Source organism: Falco naumanni, chromosome 1 (assembly GCF_017639655.2).
Source record: "Falco naumanni isolate bFalNau1 chromosome 1, bFalNau1.pat, whole genome shotgun sequence".
NCBI lineage: Eukaryota > Metazoa > Chordata > Aves > Falconiformes > Falconidae > Falco > Falco naumanni.
In genome coordinates, this window is record NC_054054.1 from 81915909 (window position 1) to 81934525 (window position 18617).

Here is an 18617-nt window from a genome sequence, read left to right on the forward strand (position 1 = left end):
TTGCGCACCAGGCTTGGTTTCTTAGCCTCTGCACCACTTCAGCTTCCTCTCCCTATACTGTTTTGCTAGGAATTACCACATTTTTTCATTTTTATTTTTTTTTAATGTTTAAGATGATATGGGTTGCATTTTCTAAAGGGTATCTGTATTTCAGACATATGTGAGTGAAAAGATTGACCCCCTCCAAGCATCCTGGTCTGCCTTACTACCTAAACTGGCTAAAATAAATCATTAAAGTACAATACCAATTTTAAATAAATTTTTGCATACCATAGAAAGATCCTGAAGCCAAGTGTTGCAATGTTTGGAAATATAGTGCTGCACTACCAATCTTAATCACTCTCTACCGAGGTAACCTTTATTTTCTTCTGCTTCATACTGAGCTGATTTAACCATTGCTATCTCAAGAAGAAGTACAATCAAGATTTACTACAGGTTATCACATAGCATTCATATCTTAAATGCAGAAACTTGAGAGAGTACTGGCTGCTAAAATCAGGCTGAAGGTGAAGTGTGGCAGCAGAACAGACCTCAGGGAGCCACTTCTTTTTTCATCAGGGTTTCACACAGTTTAGCAGGTTTTTAAGCCTACAGTGGAGCTGCAGGTTTTCTGGCAAAAAACCCCACCTAACTTCTAAAATTACGGAATTCTGTTTTTAAAAATTATTTATAGCTGAAAGGTAATGCTAAAACAGCATCAGGACTAAAAGAAGCTGCCTGGGTATTTGTTGGTTTCTGAGGATATTGACATAAATCAGGTCATTTATGTTGTGACGTAAATGGTGACCTCTGTTAGTCATCACAAGTCAATCTTGTGTATTTTTTTTCCCCAAAGGAGCAAGGTAACAGCGTAATTAGCATTTGCAGTTTGCCTATATCTGTCTTACTGTAATTTATTTTAAAAGGGCACTTTGTATCTCCTTCTGTAAAATCTATGGCCAGGAATCACAGAAACTAAGATCAATAAATACTAGGGCTCATCTAAGCAAGGGAAGCTAAATAAATGTGCAAACAAAAGTCTTGCTCTGTAACATGCTGTCTACGTGAGGGATGTGTTGCAGATGTACGTTTATGGGGAGATGTTATCCCTCTCCATCTGTTAGCAATGGCCAATGCACTTCAGCACAGTCTGTCTGAATCACAGATCTGCAGCCCACGGGTTTTTTCAGGCAGTGTCAGATTGTGACAAAACAGAAGCGGAATAAAATCGTGTTCCAGTTACCAGTGAAGAAGGAGCGTCCAGTATGTGTAGCCTTGGTGGAGCCATGGGTACTATTGGGATGCCCCAGAAAGGTGATCCAGGGAGGAAGTCTGGGGGATTCCTGCCAGTTATTCCTAGATCCCTAAGCACAGAAAGTGTTTCCTAAGGACCCAGAACATCCCCTTCAGTCAGAAGTAGCTCTCCTCCACGGGGAGAACGTGCCAAGGGTTGTGCTGGGTGAAGGTGGGCTCTGTGAGCGCGCTGCCCTCGCCCGCGCTGGTGCGGCCGGGGGCCGAGGTCGCACAGCCCCGAGGGTCACCCTGGGTGCCTTTTCTCCCAAAACACGGCCCTGAGTGGCTCCCGGGGCTCCGGCCGCTCGGGAGGGACCTCGGCACTCCTCACGGCTGCCTGCTGCTCTGGGCACGCTGGAGACACCACAGCGCTCATCGCTCCCAGCCTGGAAGTCGCCTCCCAGGGAGCACCTGGCTGCGCTTCCCTGCAAAGAACTATTTACGGCCTCTCACAGACTCTTTCTTTCTTTGTTTCCAGTGAAAAGGGAGAGCTTGTTTCCTTGCCTGATTTGTCCACCATTTCAGCCTGCCTCTTTGGCTTTAGAGTCTGGGATCCAGATATAAACGGATTGTTTCCAACTTTTATTTCTTCTCCTCGTGCAATAAGGATGAGGGAGAGCAGAGCCCAAATGTATCTCCTGCTGGCAGCAGGTGTTTGAACTAGTTTAGCTTTGAAAGTTCCCGTATACTTGTTGCATGTGGAAGGGGTGGGATAGATGAGCTGGGTCCTTCTGAAGCGCGCTGATGGCTGGGGAGTGCCTTGGTAGTTGAAGTGAAAGAGCCGATTCTGGAGTCTGCTGAGGAGAGAGAGCTTGTTAAGTGAACTTGAAGAGGAACCATCCCAAAATACACATTTACATTATGTATCAACTTTCTCTTCATCAGAAGGTCTATTTTGATGATGAAATGATGGATTAAAAAAAAATAATCTTTGCTCGATGTGCCAACCAAAACTTGAGGGATGGAGTGAATGCCTTTGAAATGAAAATCCACTTGGTCACACAGAGTCACAAATGGAAAAGCCCCCCTCCCCCTTACCGAGCACGGTGGGAAAGATGAATTGAATCTGTTACATCCAACAGCCAGTATCGCAGCAGATACAGAGTTACTCATGCTGTCTCTGTATTGCCAGCATCTTTCACGAAGAACCCCAGGATATGTTTTGGTCCAGGTTTTTTCCTAGCAGTGAGAGCAGAAACTGGGAGGTGAAAAAACTGTACCTGTCTTGTACTGTGCCACAGACCGGTAAGGGTTGTTCTGGGCAGTTCATTTCGTGTCAGGTTTCTCAGGAACCTCATCTTCAGTGCTGAGCTAGTGATAACTTGCTGCTCTGACTCTGTAATGAATTCTGTAAATGCAAAGTCCTGTTAATTTTTCCTAGAGCATCAAAAATGCAATTGATTCTAAAACTAATCTGGTCAATCCTGTTGTATGTATAGGTGGTTATTTATTACTTCCAGAATTCTCTTGATTTTTTAAATCCGCTTTGAACTTCAGAGAGGGCTTTTTAATGTATTTACACAAAATGAGGGTTTTGTGCGTATCACATTGCAGTGTTTCTTATTAACTTAAAGGTTTTGATTAAGTAAGTAAACTTGGTTTGCTTTACAAATGATTTGTTATAATTTTGAGAATCATCATCAGTGCTGTTGAGAATCATCATCAGTGCTGTTGAGAATCATCATCAGTGCCCCAGTTCATGCGTGGTAACACAAACCCAGCAGGCAAAAACTGTTCTACTCTCTGGTGAAGCACGCGGGCTTTACTTGAAATACGAACTCAGCGCTGCACTGTGCAACACCGCAGTGTAAGCGCAGGGTGCTGGAAAGCCCAGCATTGGGGATAAGCCAGTGTCAGAGCTGTCGGTGGGGACCGCAGGAGCTGAGCAGATGCTTTGCCCACTTCTGTGGGAGGCTGCGCCAAGTCCTCTAGCTGCCGGGGTGAGGGTGGGCCGTTGAAAACCTGGAGAAAGCATCGAGTCATACGGAACCTTTTTGGGGAAATAGCTGTCTTGAGCATGAGGTAATCTGTCTGGAGAATTTAATTTGCAACGCAAAGACATACAAGACCCTAGTTGGAAGCCCAACAGACAGACTTCGTGCTCAGTAGGATGGAGATCGCATCTCAAGTTGAACGTGTCAAGGCAGCAGAAATATAGGTGTTCTCTGTGAGCTTTCACTCCGAGTTCAATGTGTTGTGCAGACTTTGCTGTTAACTTTAATTTTAAGTGGTAGTGTTCAAATAATTATGAAAGTTTCCAGGAAGAGCTTGAGACCCTCTTGTATCATAGCTGTTAAAAAATGCATGTGTTTTTAAAGCAGGAGATTGTGAAAAGATCTTTGATTTTCTTTTCCTCTTGTTTTCTTCTCAGTGGATTTTCTAGCAGTTAATGGCAAGAAAGTGAAAGACTGGATTTTGCAAAGGTCTTCAGTGTTGACCTGTTTCTACTTTATATAAGCCGCCTGTGAAGCTTCCAGTAGTTTCTCTTTTAGCAAGTTTAGACCAACACATCTTAGTAAATGTCCTGAAATTATGTAAGACCTATGCAATGATTTAAAAACCAATACTGCATTGCAGTTCTGTCTTTCAGTGCCGTTTTCACACAGATTGTGGAGACCAACATTTCTATGGAAATGCTGTTGAGTCAGGTTGCAGACATTTAGTTTACAGGGCGTTAGAAATCTGAATTTTCTAATCTTTCACTTTCATATCTCACCTCCTTTTATTTTCTTCTTTCCCTCTCTTACTTTTTTTCATATTCAAAGGAGAAACCCATTTTACAGTCTTTGGTTTTCCATGTAGTTGATCTCCAGAGAATTTCTTTCTCTTTAATCTACCACCAAAAATGTGGAGCATAAGAAAGTCTTCAATCACATTTAGTGAATGAATTTCTTGCCAGCAGGGGTTCTGAGATTTTTCATGCCATTTATCTACGAGAAAAATTTATTGGTTGCCAAATTAAAAATGACAAACAACTGTAAGTAATCAAAAACACTAAGTCTGTTATTTCAGGAATGTTGCTAGCTTTTCCATAAGAAGTACAGGAAAGCAGAAGGGCTCTACTCTTTAAGAGTATTTGAGGCTGATTTGCAAAACAGTTCATTAAGCACTTAAACTTTACAGTAGTTAATTTTTTTCTTCCATATAGCTTGCACTTCCATGAGTGAAATACTGTGCATTTTAAGGTTAACTGCTTGACATTAGACCGTGACTAGTGGCATGACATTACCTTGACTCATAGTATCTATAATTAGTAGGTGCTAAACTTTTTGTCCCTACATTTTAGAAAATTACTGTCTTTATGGTACAAATACAGCCTGACCTGAAAATGGCAGTGGTTAGTCATCTTTAGTTGGATGACCTGTCTGATATTAATGATGTAGATGCTGTTCCTAGGAAACTGCAGAAGACCTTAGCTGACAGCAGCTGCAGAAGTGGATGGTGACATTTCACAATGTTTGTCAGGCCCCAGAAAGGCACGACATTTTAAAATGCTTTTTCCTCCATCGTTTATCAGGTTGTAATGTACCACGCAGTCAATCTAAGAGGGAAGTGAAAGCCTTCTAAAAGCCATAATGATGTGATGGCTTAGGTTTCCCCAGACGCACTAAGATATTTATAAACTTGATTGCTGCGTTTCATTTCTTATGACTTGCCCCCAAAGGTGTTAGTATCTACTCATTCGTTTGTGATAACAAACCGCTGTATCTGAGCTGAAATTATGTGTAAGCTTTTATAAATGTCACACATTGTTACACAGGGCATACTTTGGCTGTTGTGAATGAGAGATTATAGTTTCCCAAGATATATTGTCAGAAAATTAATAAAATTAATCAAATAAGAGTTTTAAATACTGAACCAACAGAAATGTTCCTTTGTGTTTATTGTATCTTGGACCATGGGACTCCATTAAAACAATTTTTATTTTTTGTGTGGGTCAAGTAAATGAGAAAAGCCAATTATTTCTCTTCAGGCTTCTTCTCCGTTAAAGCTACCTCCAGTTCTGCAGTGGAACAGAAGTGTTTCTCACTGGTCATCAAATTGACATTTACAGAGTCTTTTAATAAAAAAAAAATTGGTGTGGCAATTACAGTTACAGAATCCTATGAAGGTCTGCATTAAATGGCTCATGAAGGATTAATGGGAAGAGCCGCTCTTCCTCCAGCCAAGTAGCCTGCTCGCCAAGGTGACCAAGGCCCTTTTCCCCATGGGGTGAGCTGTTCTCCAGAGAAGCCTGAAGCTTGTAGAAGTGGTGTGCCAGGGCATACTCAATGAGTAGACCAGGGGACCCATAAAGTGTTGAGGCTTAAGGACCAGATGGCTGGCATCCTCGGTGTTTGAGGTATCCACGCTAGCCATGAAGTGGAGGAGAAGGAGCTGGTTCCCTTGTGAGCCATAGTGGCCCCGGAATGGTGGCTGCATTGCAGCCACTCGCTGAAGGTCAGGCAGCTGGGCTTGCTTAGCTCAGCCAACAGGGTGCTGGGCGTTTCTCTGTCGGCCCCAGCTAGCTGTCTGCCCTCCAGCTTGGACTTTATTGTCCTAGAGAAAAAGATGATTAGCAAAGAATTTCGGTAAAAGTGACTCAAAAAAACCCCAAAAAACAAAAAAACCCAGTTTCCAGCAGGTACCCGCTGAGTTGCAGTTTTTGGTCTAACAAGAAAGGCAGAAGTGCAAATACAAATTAAGGGCTTTATTAGCTGTAAAGTTGTATCAGCAGATTGTAGCCTGTGGAAGCTCCCTTGGCTTTTTGGCCATTGTGGTGATAACTAATGACTTCAGCAGCATTGTCCCTTTTTCCAGAATGGACTCCCTGGCTTTGCCAGTCATGGGTATGAACAACTAATGAGCAAACTGCTAATCGAGCCAGCTTGTAGCAATAATTTATTTCTGCTGAAATAGACATAAAAATTGAGTTTGTTTCCTTGGAGCAGCTGCAAGGTTTAGATATGAGAAAGATTCATTTTTTCCGTTGTTCTTTAAAGTGTAAATCACATGTTGAAATGATGAAGAGCTTTCCTAAAATAGTCTGATACAGTCTGAAATTCAGTATCTTCTGATACTGAGCAGAAACTCAGTATTTTGTTGGTTGCTGTGGCCAGAAGTAAGAAAACAGGCAGGGCTGGGGGCTGGCAAACAGTTCCCGTGCTCATGGACCACACAGCCTTGTTCCCTACAGCTGGAGGGTCGATGGGAGCTGGATTTCTGTGCTTCAGAGAAAGGTGTAAGAAAATACCCAGGAGAGCTGAAATATGAACACAAAGCTGAATTTTGAAGCAGGGCTGTTATTCAGCTGTTATCTTTCCCTTTTCATTCTGCATTTGCTTTTAGATCAGTTTTTTAACTCTTGATTTGCTAGCAAAACCTGGAGTTCTGTTGATACCTCACTGTCAACAGGATTCTTTGAATACTGGTTCACACTTTGTGTTGTAAGTAATGATACTTTATCAGTCTAAAAATGGTCATTGTTCTTTTTCACTAAAAATCACTGTCTCTTGTTTTGTGGTGTCGGGAAGTGCCGCTTTCCAGACCATTACCTCCATGCCGTAGTGGTCGGTATATTTGACTGACCCTTTTTATTCTTCCTAAGGAAAACAGGGATGATCTCTTCAATCGCTTTTCATAGGAAGGCCTTTCCCTGTTTCCAGTGACTGTCTGCCTCTTCATGATCTGCTTTCAGCTTTTAATGCTCATTTGAGATGGGTCATTACTACTAAAGATACGCTGTAGATGAGGCTGTACTCTTGGTTCACTACAGACCCCGCGACTGTTTTCACCAACCCTTCTAAACACTTTTAGCAATTCTTTGGGAGGGGGCAAAGCAGAACCCTATGGGAAACATGTTTCTATTTCTCCGTTTGAGCCAGGCCTGCAAAATTCAAATGGGAGAGAAAGATAGGTGATTAATGCACAAGGCTGGGAATCAGAAGAAATCTCTCCTTTAGGCTTCCTTAGTGAAGTACAAATGCAAAATGCAACTGTGTGTTCATATTTACCACAGTAACAAATTTTTCTCTCAGCTTGTGAAAGTGCTTTTCCCATAAGTAACATGTCAGTATACGTATGTATTAAGTATTATGCGTATACATGGTGTGCAGTGCTGCGTATTTTATTAAATCATATCCATCTGTTTTAATGGGATCGGGTGGATTGCATGGTATGATTACTCTTGATGATTAGATCTCTTGCATTCCCTTGTATTATTAGGTAGGAAGAAACAGTAAATAGGAGCTCAATGTCAAAATATGACTAACATAAAATTAAGCTATTTCACTGAAACTAGAAAACTTTTTAACCTGACAAAAAACCCTCAGGGATGAATCCCTATGTACAAAACCACCTTAGCTGGAAGGAAGGAAGTCATGGTATTATAATAGCACTGTGTCTGCTAGCATCTTAGCACTGGATTAAGGTTAACAAGCACAGACTGAGGAGTCGTAAATAGATAGAGCTGTGTGCTTCGTTAACAATTATTGAGGTGTTATTAGTGTAACACTCTTCCTGGCTTAAATTTGCCCCTGTGGTAGTGCAAAAGGCCATCACAAAATGTGTTCCAAGACTATGCAGAGCATATAATCACCAGAATGTTTAATTAAAGCTGTTACAACAGAAGAACTGCATTGCAAAAGGAAAAGAATAAGGAAGAAGTGGCTTCAACCCAGAAAACAGCATATTCTTCATTTTAGTTCCAGAACAATCCTTTAAATCTCATTCAGGTATTTACATGCATTACTAAAATCTCTCTGTAATTAGGGCCCAAAAGGTAGTCTTTTAATAGGTAAATCCTTCACAGCTCTGCAAGACACATCTTGTGTGTTTTTTATGTCTACGGTCATAAGAATGAGACTAGTTAGCAATTGGGAATATTGGATGGCTTATAGATATTATATAGATCTACAATATATATTGAAGACATATTACACATTGAATATTATATATGCCTATACAATATCTATTGAATATATGCATAAACATTCCATACACATTCACAAATATAGATATATATGTATATGGAAAATTTAAGTATATATTTAATATTGGACTGTTTATTTGAATGTTAAATGGGAACAATTCATTTTATGAGTTAGGTTATTGCCCTTGCTTCTAAAGTCTGAGCTGAATATGCAGAGCATCAGCTGAATAAGGCTTTTGCAGATCACTAGGTTCAGCAGCTATTCACTGGCAATGCTTTGGTAAAAGAATTTCAGTTTAATGCATGTGTAGTGTGATAAGCTTTACTTAATCTTATAAAGAACATTAAAGACAAGAAGCTCTGTTAGTGTCAGTTTATATATTTTAAAACTACCTAATCAAGACACTCTTTTGTAGTATTGGGGCATCAATTGCATTAGATCTCAACAATAGTAATGTTGATGGCAGTGCTTAGCATTTATTTTGGCATACTGTGTTGTCATCTGGTATTCTTTCTCTGTCTTTGGCAAACAACTGAAAATAAATTGCAATTTGTTTAACCTAAATCCACTTTTTGGAAGGAGGCTTGTAGCTCCCTGGGGATACTGTGGCTACTCGTGGTAATAGCGATGCCTACGTCTCAGGTGTGCTGTGTGATCCTGTCCATGGGTTATTTTTGTATGTTGTTCTAAGTCATGTTCTTCCTTTTTCTTGCAGGAGAACCAGAATTTAAATATGTTGGGAATATGCATGGGAATGAAGCTGTCGGAAGGGAGTTGCTCATCTTCTTGGCTCAGTACTTGTGTAATGAGTACCAGAAAGGAAATGAAACTATTATCAACTTGATCCATAGCACGCGTATCCATATCATGCCATCTCTGAATCCAGATGGCTTTGAGAAGGCAGCATCCCAGGTTTGTGTGGCTGCATATGTCAGAATAGTTATCAATGCCTGTCAACCTTAGGATCATAATGACACTTGGACTAGCAGTTCTACAGATACCTGAACTCCTGGTGGTGATTCTTGAATGGAACAGCATAACTGAATTATTGCCCAATAGTATGGTAGTCTTGTTCTGTTTAACAAGGAGGATTTTATGCTTAGGTTTTCAACAAATAGCTGTCTCTCCTGTAAGTGAGTTTACTGTATTTTAAAATATAATGATGTCAATGTTTTATGCATATTCTTCCATATAAGTTCACTGACCAGACTGGTTCCTACCAAGTAACTTCTAGTAACACATGATGTTTCAGAAGTGGTACACCAGGGAAAGTTGATGTTTCCTTTGAGCATAGTTTCATGTAAATGCACTTACATGAGTTATTCACATTCATCAGAGCTTGATCCCAAAGCAAGCAATATTTGTGAGCCATCTTTTTAATACAAATAACTTTGATTTTAAATTTCAGGCGTGAGGTACTTTAGTTAAGGTATTAGTCAAGAAAATTAGCATGTATTTTAGGATGACGACTCAGTCAAGAAACATGTAACATGTTAATGCACAATTAACAAATAGAGTTTTCTGGCGTGTATTATGTTCCAGACAGCAATAAGAATTTTCTTGGTTTATGCAGTGTAGTTATTTTTTAAATTAATATGGAAATTTTGAATCTTTTTATGTGACTATTTATTTATGATTAAATAAGTCAAACCATAGTAAGATCTTTACTAAACTGATTGTTACAAAATCTTTTAAAAAAATACCCCCGAAACCACCAACCTCTTTTAAACCATAGTCGGTCCTGTGTCGCCCTCTCGTGGTAGCGAAGTAGAAGCTGTCCTCAAGTTGTGGTATTTTACTCTCTGTAGAGAGTTTCTGTGATAATATTGTTTCAAACTTTTGCTCCCTAGTCAAAGTACGTTCCTTTTACATGGTTGCCTTACATGTTACAGGTGAATTATAATATGATTTGCTGTAGTGCCACTGTTGCTCTAACTTAGAGGTACACAGTGTGTAACAGTAGATCCAATGTACCCTTAGATTAAAGCCAGTCATCAACTAAACCTACTTCAAAAGAGTACTGAACGCTTACACAGGCAAGCTAGGGAAAACTATGTACTCTGAAGGCATTTTCTTAATGCAAGCCAAAACCTGTTTTAGAGAATCAGCTTAAAGAAAAGATTTTGCAGTAATTCTCGTTGCATCTTTATTCAGTGCTACTGTTTCAGTGAACGAAGCTGACAGACACCATAAAAACAAAATCTGATGTAAACAAAGATTAAGGTCCTTCTTTACCCTGAAGCCATTTAGAGGAACTTTGAAACGAGCACAGATGTTCCTTGTGGCTGGCAGAGAAATAAATCTACAGCTGCTCTGAGGTGCCCTAAAATGAGGCCTGTAATCCATGGCCGTGGGCCTGAGGCAACGGGGAGAAGCCAGGGCTCGGGGCGAGGCTCATCAGGCACTGGAATTAAGGCCACGCAGGCCGGTAATTTTGCCCATCCTTTGCCTGGATCTGCCACCATGAGAGTGATCTTCTCCTCCAGCACCCTCAGTGAGCTAGAGGCTGGTTTTGTTCCCACAGTGCTCTAAGAAGAAATATGGGTGACTCAGCTCTTGGTGCCTCAGAAGTTTCTGCTCCCACATGATCCCTTCTTATTCTTGAGAACATGAGAAGTAAACCCATGATTGATGTTTGCGTGGCTAAACTTACCCATATAAAGCTTGGTATGTCATCTCCTGAGTCTGCTCATGTCCCTTCTCTTTGTATTCTCTCTCCCCATTCAGCCTGGTGAGCTTAAAGACTGGTTTGTTGGTCGAAGTAACGCCCAAGGGATAGATCTAAACCGAAATTTCCCGGATCTAGATAGAATAGTCTATGTTAATGAGAAAGAAGGTGGTCCAAACAACCATCTGCTGAAAAACATGAAAAAGGCTGTGGATCAGAATCCGAAGGTAAGCAGGGGCTGAATGTCGGGGCACTCACGTCCCCACCTCTGCCCTTTCACGCAGGCAGACACTTCGCAACCTCTGCGAGCTCTGTGCGTAGTCTTTACAACTCGCGTTCTTCTGAATATTTGGTTCATTTTATTAAATTTATCTGTCTGATGCTTCTTGAAATTTTTGTCAAAATGGCTTGCTGTAGTAAACCCTTTTGATCCCAATTGCTTAATGCTAAGAAAATTCCTCACTCAAAACATGTTTTATTTTTAAGGCCAGAGATTGTGTAGCCTTCTCCCTTGGTTTTAAGCTATTCCTGCAGATGTTCTGCATTTTTACTGTTGCCAGAAATTCACGCATGTGTTGTGCTTAATTACATTTCTAGCTAGATAGCTCTTCTCACATATGACATGTGCATTTTTGTTAAGCTTAAGCCTTAAATATACAGGTGTGTATCTGGAGAGATTTTCGTTGTCTTGTATTTACCCCAGAGGAAGTTCTAGAAAATACAGTGTTGTGACTGTAGCCTCATAGGACTGTGGCCTTAATAGCAATATTCTGTCTTCAAATTATTAAATGTAGTAATTTTACTTTCTATGCAGAGAATAGACTGCATCCTCCTAACAATTTTATTTCTTTATTTATTTTGAAATAGTTTCTTTTCCTTGGTTTAAAATTTGGTAGGAGCTTTTTGGCTGTAACAGGAAGAAGTGAAAGATTGAGGTTGCTTTATTTGTGGTCTCATTCTGAACTAATTTACACCAGTTTTAAACTTATATTAATCTACTTAATTATAAATCTGTTGTAAAGGACTGATTAAGTTCTCTTGGAACTGAAAATTGCTGTTCAATTAAATGTCTTGCACAGTATATGTGATAAGACTTAAGCCCACTAAATATAATTGAGTAAGTTTCTAATTTGGATTCTCAGTTTGTAACTGCTGGTAATGCTATTTTGTTTTAGCTTGCTCCTGAAACAAAAGGTGTCATTCACTGGATCATGGATATTCCCTTTGTGCTCTCTGCAAATCTTCATGGAGGAGACCTTGTTGCAAACTATCCTTATGATGAGACACGGAGTGGTATGTAATAGAAGCTAATGTGAAACAGTAGGAGATAGAGATTACATTCTGTACTTATTTCTCTGCTACCTGAGGTTCACTCTGTAAACATCGTGTCACTGCATTGTAATGACTTGTTTTAGCATATTAATCACATTTAAAGCTAGTTGCTATATGACCATGTTTTCTAGTTTTGAAGATGTAATGATGTAATACCTGAGGGAATCATAGTCTCTCAGATATTTTAATCAAGGCACCTTGACTCTTAAATTAGCTGGGGCTGCCTGTAACCTGTTAAGTGAAGCAAGAGAGCTGTGTCTAGGCTGCCTGTATGATCTTGCACCTTTAAAAAATTAATAAAATGGATTTATGAAGTGGTAGTGTGCTAATAGAAACAACTATCATTGTTTCCACTTTCTCAGTGTTGGTCCCATATAAAAAGGATCACATTTTAGCAGAGATGTTATAATTTAGCCACAGCAGTATTACTCTCTTTTTTTCTGCTACTAGGGGATGTGCATGACTGAAATGGTCATGATAGGGTGGTATTGTTTGTAATTGAGAAAGTAGATGAAAGGAAAACACAGTTTAATTGCAAATCCTTTTTATATCAGACTGTGAAACTCTTCAGGGAGACACCTTTGTCTATGTACTTGGGTTCTTCTAAGAAAATATCTAAAGCCTAGAATAACTTAGATTTTGTGGTGAACTTTTACTATTTTCATGTATATTGAGACTGATCCAAATAGTCACCTTAATAATGGGGCAACCTCATACAGGCAATTGATGAAGTACTGGGAAAATGTTTATGTTATTAAGGTAATGCTGTATGAGATTGGGATGCTGTGTGACACATACCTGTGTAGTTTCCAGGTACAGCCCTGCTGTGCAGTGCTGATAATCTAGGTTGCAAGCCCAGCTGGTTTGACTGCCCTTCTAATAATCCTTGCTCCTGGGCTTTCTTTCCTTCCTAGGCAGTGCTCATGAGTACAGTTCCTGTCCCGATGATGCTGTTTTTCAAAGCCTGGCTCGCAGTTACTCTTCTTTTAATCCTGCTATGTCTGACCCGAACAGACCACCGTGTCGTAAAAATGATGATGACAGCAGCTTTGTGGATGGAACAACTAATGGTGGTGCATGGTACAGTGTCCCAGGAGGTGAGCTCCACTGCGTGGGGGTTTGTGTCACTGGTCGTCATTTTAGGCTACAGTTTTCACTAGTTTACGTATAGTCTGGAATACCACCAGGTTATCCACAACTTTTGGTCTGGTTAAGGGTAAATCAAAGGCTGATCACTCACCGTAGTACATTTATGAAGTCCCATAAAGTTCATTATGATGCTTGTTAAAATATTCTTCTCTTACTGTTTTTTCTTCAGTCAGGGTTCAGGTCATTGCAAATTTAATAGTCCTGCAGCATGCAAATAATTGCTATGCTGTCATGAGAACTTAAGGGGGTTTGGGTGTTTGTTTTGCTTTTGTTTTTCTTTTTTAAAAAAAGAATACAAAGTCCCCTGACAAACCCTGATGAGAGAAAGCAGGCTACTGACTCTTGTTTTAACCTCAATAATAAAAACATCCAACCCTGAAAGAACTGGAGAGGCCCAGTTTTGCGGCATTACAGGCAACATGAGTTTGGCCTTTGATTTCTATGGAAAGTAAACCAGCCATGAAGATAATTGTGTCTCCTTGCTTTGTGGCTTAATTAGTGCCTGATTCTTGCCCGGGTGATGTTCCCCTAGACTTTGGTGGAGCCTTCTGTGCTAAGAACAGCAGTGCTACTATGGCCACTTCAAGACTAATTTTCTAGGAGTCTAGAAGAGTAGCCTGAAATGAGACATTTAATTCCTTTTTATTAAGACTTGATATGTCATTTTCTTTGTAAACTGAGGCAAAAAGGTGCTGGGGTACCTAAATCTTTGAGTCTTCTGTATCTGCTAAACTTGGACAAAACTTCAGAATGAAAACTAAGCTGAGGATTTCTGAGCTGGAAACTGAGCTTGCATTGGAGTGATTTGCCTGTGATATACCAGCTAACTCTGAATGCACACACCAGTTTTATTGTTTGATTTCCTCTGAATATTCAATTGCAGCTTCTGAAAGAATTTTAAGTTTTTACCTGGAATGAGTAGGAGTCTCTCAAAACATTAGACAGCCTAGGTGGTAGCCTAACTACTTTTGTTACAGTAATGGGGTTACAAGCAAAGAAAAATAATTAAGGTCATGTGAAGAAATTAGAAACAGAGCAATAACAGGTAGTGCTCACACAGTCTGCATTCACCTCCTTATTCTTAGGGCTCTTATTCCCAGTCTTCCCAGGGGCAGCATGTTTCCTTTGCTGTGATACCACAGGTACCAGGGACGGGGTATGAAGTAAAATGTTGACATTTCTGAATATGACTGAAAAGCAAAAATTTCCCTTTGTGTGAAGCTTTCCAGAGACTTTGAACTGGAACAATTAAAACACCCTTGACAAAACAGAGTTTGCATAATTTGAAAAAAAAAAACCTTACTGCAAGCAAAATATTGAGAAGTTTAATGGTTAAGATTTGTTTCAATTCAGTTCAAAAATTATATGATTGAAATATTAGGTATTAACTATAAAAACATGAACATATTTAACTTCAGCTTTTCCCTTAGGAAAATGCTATAAAAAGCAGTCTTTCCATTGTTTTGATGAAATGTTCTGATTCCGTCTAAACTGCACATGCCAAAGGCACATTTTTCCATTAGAAAAACTTTTTGGAAAGTTTGAATTATTTTTTCCTGTTGGATCTTATTTTAAGTTGGACTGCAAATTCCCCAAGTGAGCCCTTTCCTTTTTTCTCATATATTTATACAAAAGTTAGTGGACAGGAATCCTGGTTTTAACCAGGATCTATGATCCTAACATGGTACAGCCAATTAAAAAATTGAGATGACAATATACTCTGGACCATGCAGCATGAATCTGGGTTTTTTTTCCCAAGTGTAGAAATCGGCTGACAAACTGTGACTTTTGAACAAAACCTCCATGGTAAAGTTTGCCATAAGCAGACTTGAAAAAAAAAAAAATTCAGCAAAAACAGTTCTGTTGTTTCCATGTCTAGTGCTAAGGAAAATAATGAAACATTGTTTAGTTCAAGTGAAAATTTTCTTGAAAGCTTTAGCCAGAAAAGCTCTGGAAACCAAAATGTGGCAGTAAAAGTTATCGGTTATATCAGTGACCTTTTGCTATCTGTATGATAATGCACTCAAAGTTAGCAGCGGTGTAAGTTGTTGAAAAGCCATTTGTATTGCTTTAGGAAAAGTATTTCATTGTATATCCTTACTCGAGTTCAGAATTTATCAAGAGAAACTCCCCGAAGACCTTGTCTCCATGGTACCTGCCCCAGTTCCGAGCTAGTTCCAGTGGTGCTTCTCTGCCATGGCACTGTTGGGTTGCTCTGGGCTGTTCCAGGTCCTGTGAGGGGACGTCAAAGTAGCTCAGTGCCCTGTGGGGATCTAAGGTTAGGCTTGCATCCCTGTGTCATCTCCCTGGGTTGAACGGAGGCAAAAGAAAAGAGGACTTGCCACAGGTTTATAGAGAAGGACAAGAACCAGAGCAACGTGACTGGGAATAGAGATAGCAGATAGGTGAGAGTGGGTGCTGGAGCCGTGCTTGGTGTGCAAAGGGGTGCATGGCTTTAGCAGAGCGGTGGGAAGGGAAAGGGAAAGGAGAGAGTGGGGGACAGCTGAGCTAAGTGAGAGAGGCTGTGGTCTCCTAGATGGTGCCTTTGACAGTACCTCATCAGACCAAGAACTCTGACCTAGGAAGGGATGATTTTTCATTCTAATAAATTACTGAAGTTGCTGTTTTCCTATAGAGCTTATTATGGTGCTCTCAATTGTGCAGCATCTTTTCTTTGCCCGCATCATTCACGCACAGGAACTTCTACCTTCTCTAAAAGACAGCAGCGCGTGGTGGGCCAGCAGTTCCTTCGCTGGTTCCTCAGCACGCAGGGATAATATATGGGTGGCTCTCTCATGTGGCTATGGGTTGCTCTTGCACATGCTTTTCTGGATACCTGGGTTCTTTCATTAGAAAGGCTGAACGTCTGGTGGCAGAACCATCTGGTAGCAGCCTTTGTCTCAAACTGGAAGTAAGGATGAACCTCCATTATGCCTATGTTATGTCCATCACTTTTGACAAACCTCAGGATTTCCTCATCAGCCTCATGCAAGGTGGAAATTCTCTGTTTAGGCTTTGGGCTTTTGGGGTAGAGAGAGCAGATGATGTACAGGAATGTTTGATGCTTGCTTCTGTCTCTTAATACACTTTCTGTGAGGTTCTTTGCACCATTACCTGCTTAGCAGTTACTTCCTTCTGTGGAGCAGGGGTACAGAGGAATTAACTCCAACAGCATCTTTGTGCTAAACCTCAGACCATGACGCCTGTTACACTTGTTTTGTATTAGTTGTCATCTGTAATTAGTTGATTGTTGCAGGTTTTTCAGAGAGCAGCAAGCAAAGGCAAAAGGGTCATTCTTCTGTGTTCAGGAAAGGCCCTTTTAGTCACCAGACCTTGGGGAAAACAAGCCCGTACATAATATCCATGCTTTTTTTAACACTGGTCTTCACCCTGTGAGCATGTAATTAATGATTTCACTTGCATTAGAAAGCCAAATTAAATTTGCACAGATAGCTTTAGTTTTGGTATTTCCTCAGCTGTTAAGCATATAACTTTTCAACAGCACTGATGTTTTTTTTTTAGTGTACCTTTTGTGTGTAGTATATATTTGGAAATGCAAATGAGAAGAACAGATAGTAATGAATTACTAGATAACCACATGCCTGTTCTGCTTGTTCTGTCATTAGAGTCACCTGAGTCTGATCAGGTTCTTGTCATTACAAAAATAGGACTTCAAAGCAGCTGACATTGCTGTACTATTAGGTTATTGTTTAAGTGTTGGTTTTTTTATTTTCAGATACTCTCAAATTGCTCTTAGCACTCAATTAATTCCTAACTTGAATTACCTCTCATGTTACCAGTTTTGGAAGCAATGTTAGGTACATTTTTTTAGGATTTTATACAACAAGTTTAGGAGGCACACGTTTTCCCCATTATGCACAAGGCTCAGGTTCATCCTGTCCTGCTAAAAGTTACTATCTTTATACGCATAGAAGCTGAACTAGCTTAGTGCTGTAGCTTGTAATTCAAGGTCTAAGTACTTCTGATGCCTGGATGCCAGGGGCACACCCTGCACTCCACTTTCTTTGTGATGGTTGGAGTTTCTTTTTTAAAAGCTGAAGAAATTACTTTTGTATCATATTAGAAACTTATTTATGTAAGTACTAACGTAGTGACGCTGCAGTCCTTCAGGGTAGGAGAGCAGTGCAACAGAGGAGGGTTTGTGTTGCTTGGTTTCAAATAAAAGTCCTACACATGGTCAGTAATGAAGGGCATTCATTGCTGAATCTCAGTTATATCTGAGGTCTGCTAAGCCTTTCTGATCTTCAGAGAGCAGTCTCTGTTGAAATATAAGAAAGTTAGTTTTGTGCTATCCTTTGTTAAAACAAGAGGCTGAGGCTTTGGGATTGTGGTGATGTGCATCCATGTGATGTATGCCATGTGCATAACAAGGAATAGAGCAGTTAGAGCTTGCTGGTGGCAGCAAAGTTGCTGCAGTGTTGACTAAAACTTCTGAAATATGTTGATTTCTTGGGTATTGCACCTAATCACCATATTGCACAGGCAGATAAAGAGTGCATATTGTATATAGCCAGCACAACGCTCTCCAGATTACAGATGTTGTAGGCCACCATTTAGATCTAGGCTACCGTCATGCCATTCTCCAGTCCAGAGATGCAGATCACCACCTGCAGCTCAGCAATGCAAGCTGCATTTTTTCAGAAGCGACACATATAAACTGTGGACCAGACCAGGAGCTGGAAAACAAACTATACGATATGGACATGCACAAAACTGGAAAATATATGGCTTTTTTATTCCATTCTTGAGAAACTAGGGCATCCTTGAGTATCACCTTGCTTTGGGAGCTGGAGGGGAGGGAGAAACTTCCTGACAATTGGAGCAGTAATGGTCAAGAGTTGTTGGCACCGCAGTAACATTACATCACGCCCTTCAGCTCCCAGTTTTCCTCTTCATGAAGTAATTTCTTGCAGAAGAAAGACAGAAATGAAGAAAACCAGCATTATCTAGTGTCTGTCACAGATGCCTGGCAGTCAGCACTGCTGTCAGGATTTTACCCAACTCCGCACTGTGTACTAGTGAATGGTCCATCTTGCATTCTTCCTGGTGGGACATCAGAGTTCTCTCCCAGGAGCACCTTTGCCTGCTGTGTCCTCATTTTTCAGCCGTCTAAAAAAGATTTTGAAATGAAAACGTTCTTTTAGGAATCTGAAAAGTCTCTGTTGCTGTCACTAGTTAGGAGTGTCATTGCCTGGTTGGCAGAAAATAGACTTTCCACCCTAATGTGTTGGCAAAATCCCACTTGACTCAATCTATTTGCTGCC

General features: G+C 40.3%; 1 protein-coding gene across 1 annotated transcript in view; it reads left to right on the forward strand.

Moving 5' to 3' along the window:
• The window catches only part of CPE (carboxypeptidase E), a 58238-nt gene that overhangs the window by 29773 nt on the left and 9848 nt on the right, over nucleotides 1-18617 (forward strand). The window contains 4 exon segments of the mRNA XM_040601620.1: nucleotides 8899-9095; nucleotides 10911-11078; nucleotides 12027-12144; nucleotides 13098-13280. Coding sequence (XP_040457554.1) covers nucleotides 8899-9095; nucleotides 10911-11078; nucleotides 12027-12144; nucleotides 13098-13280 — 666 coding nt within the window.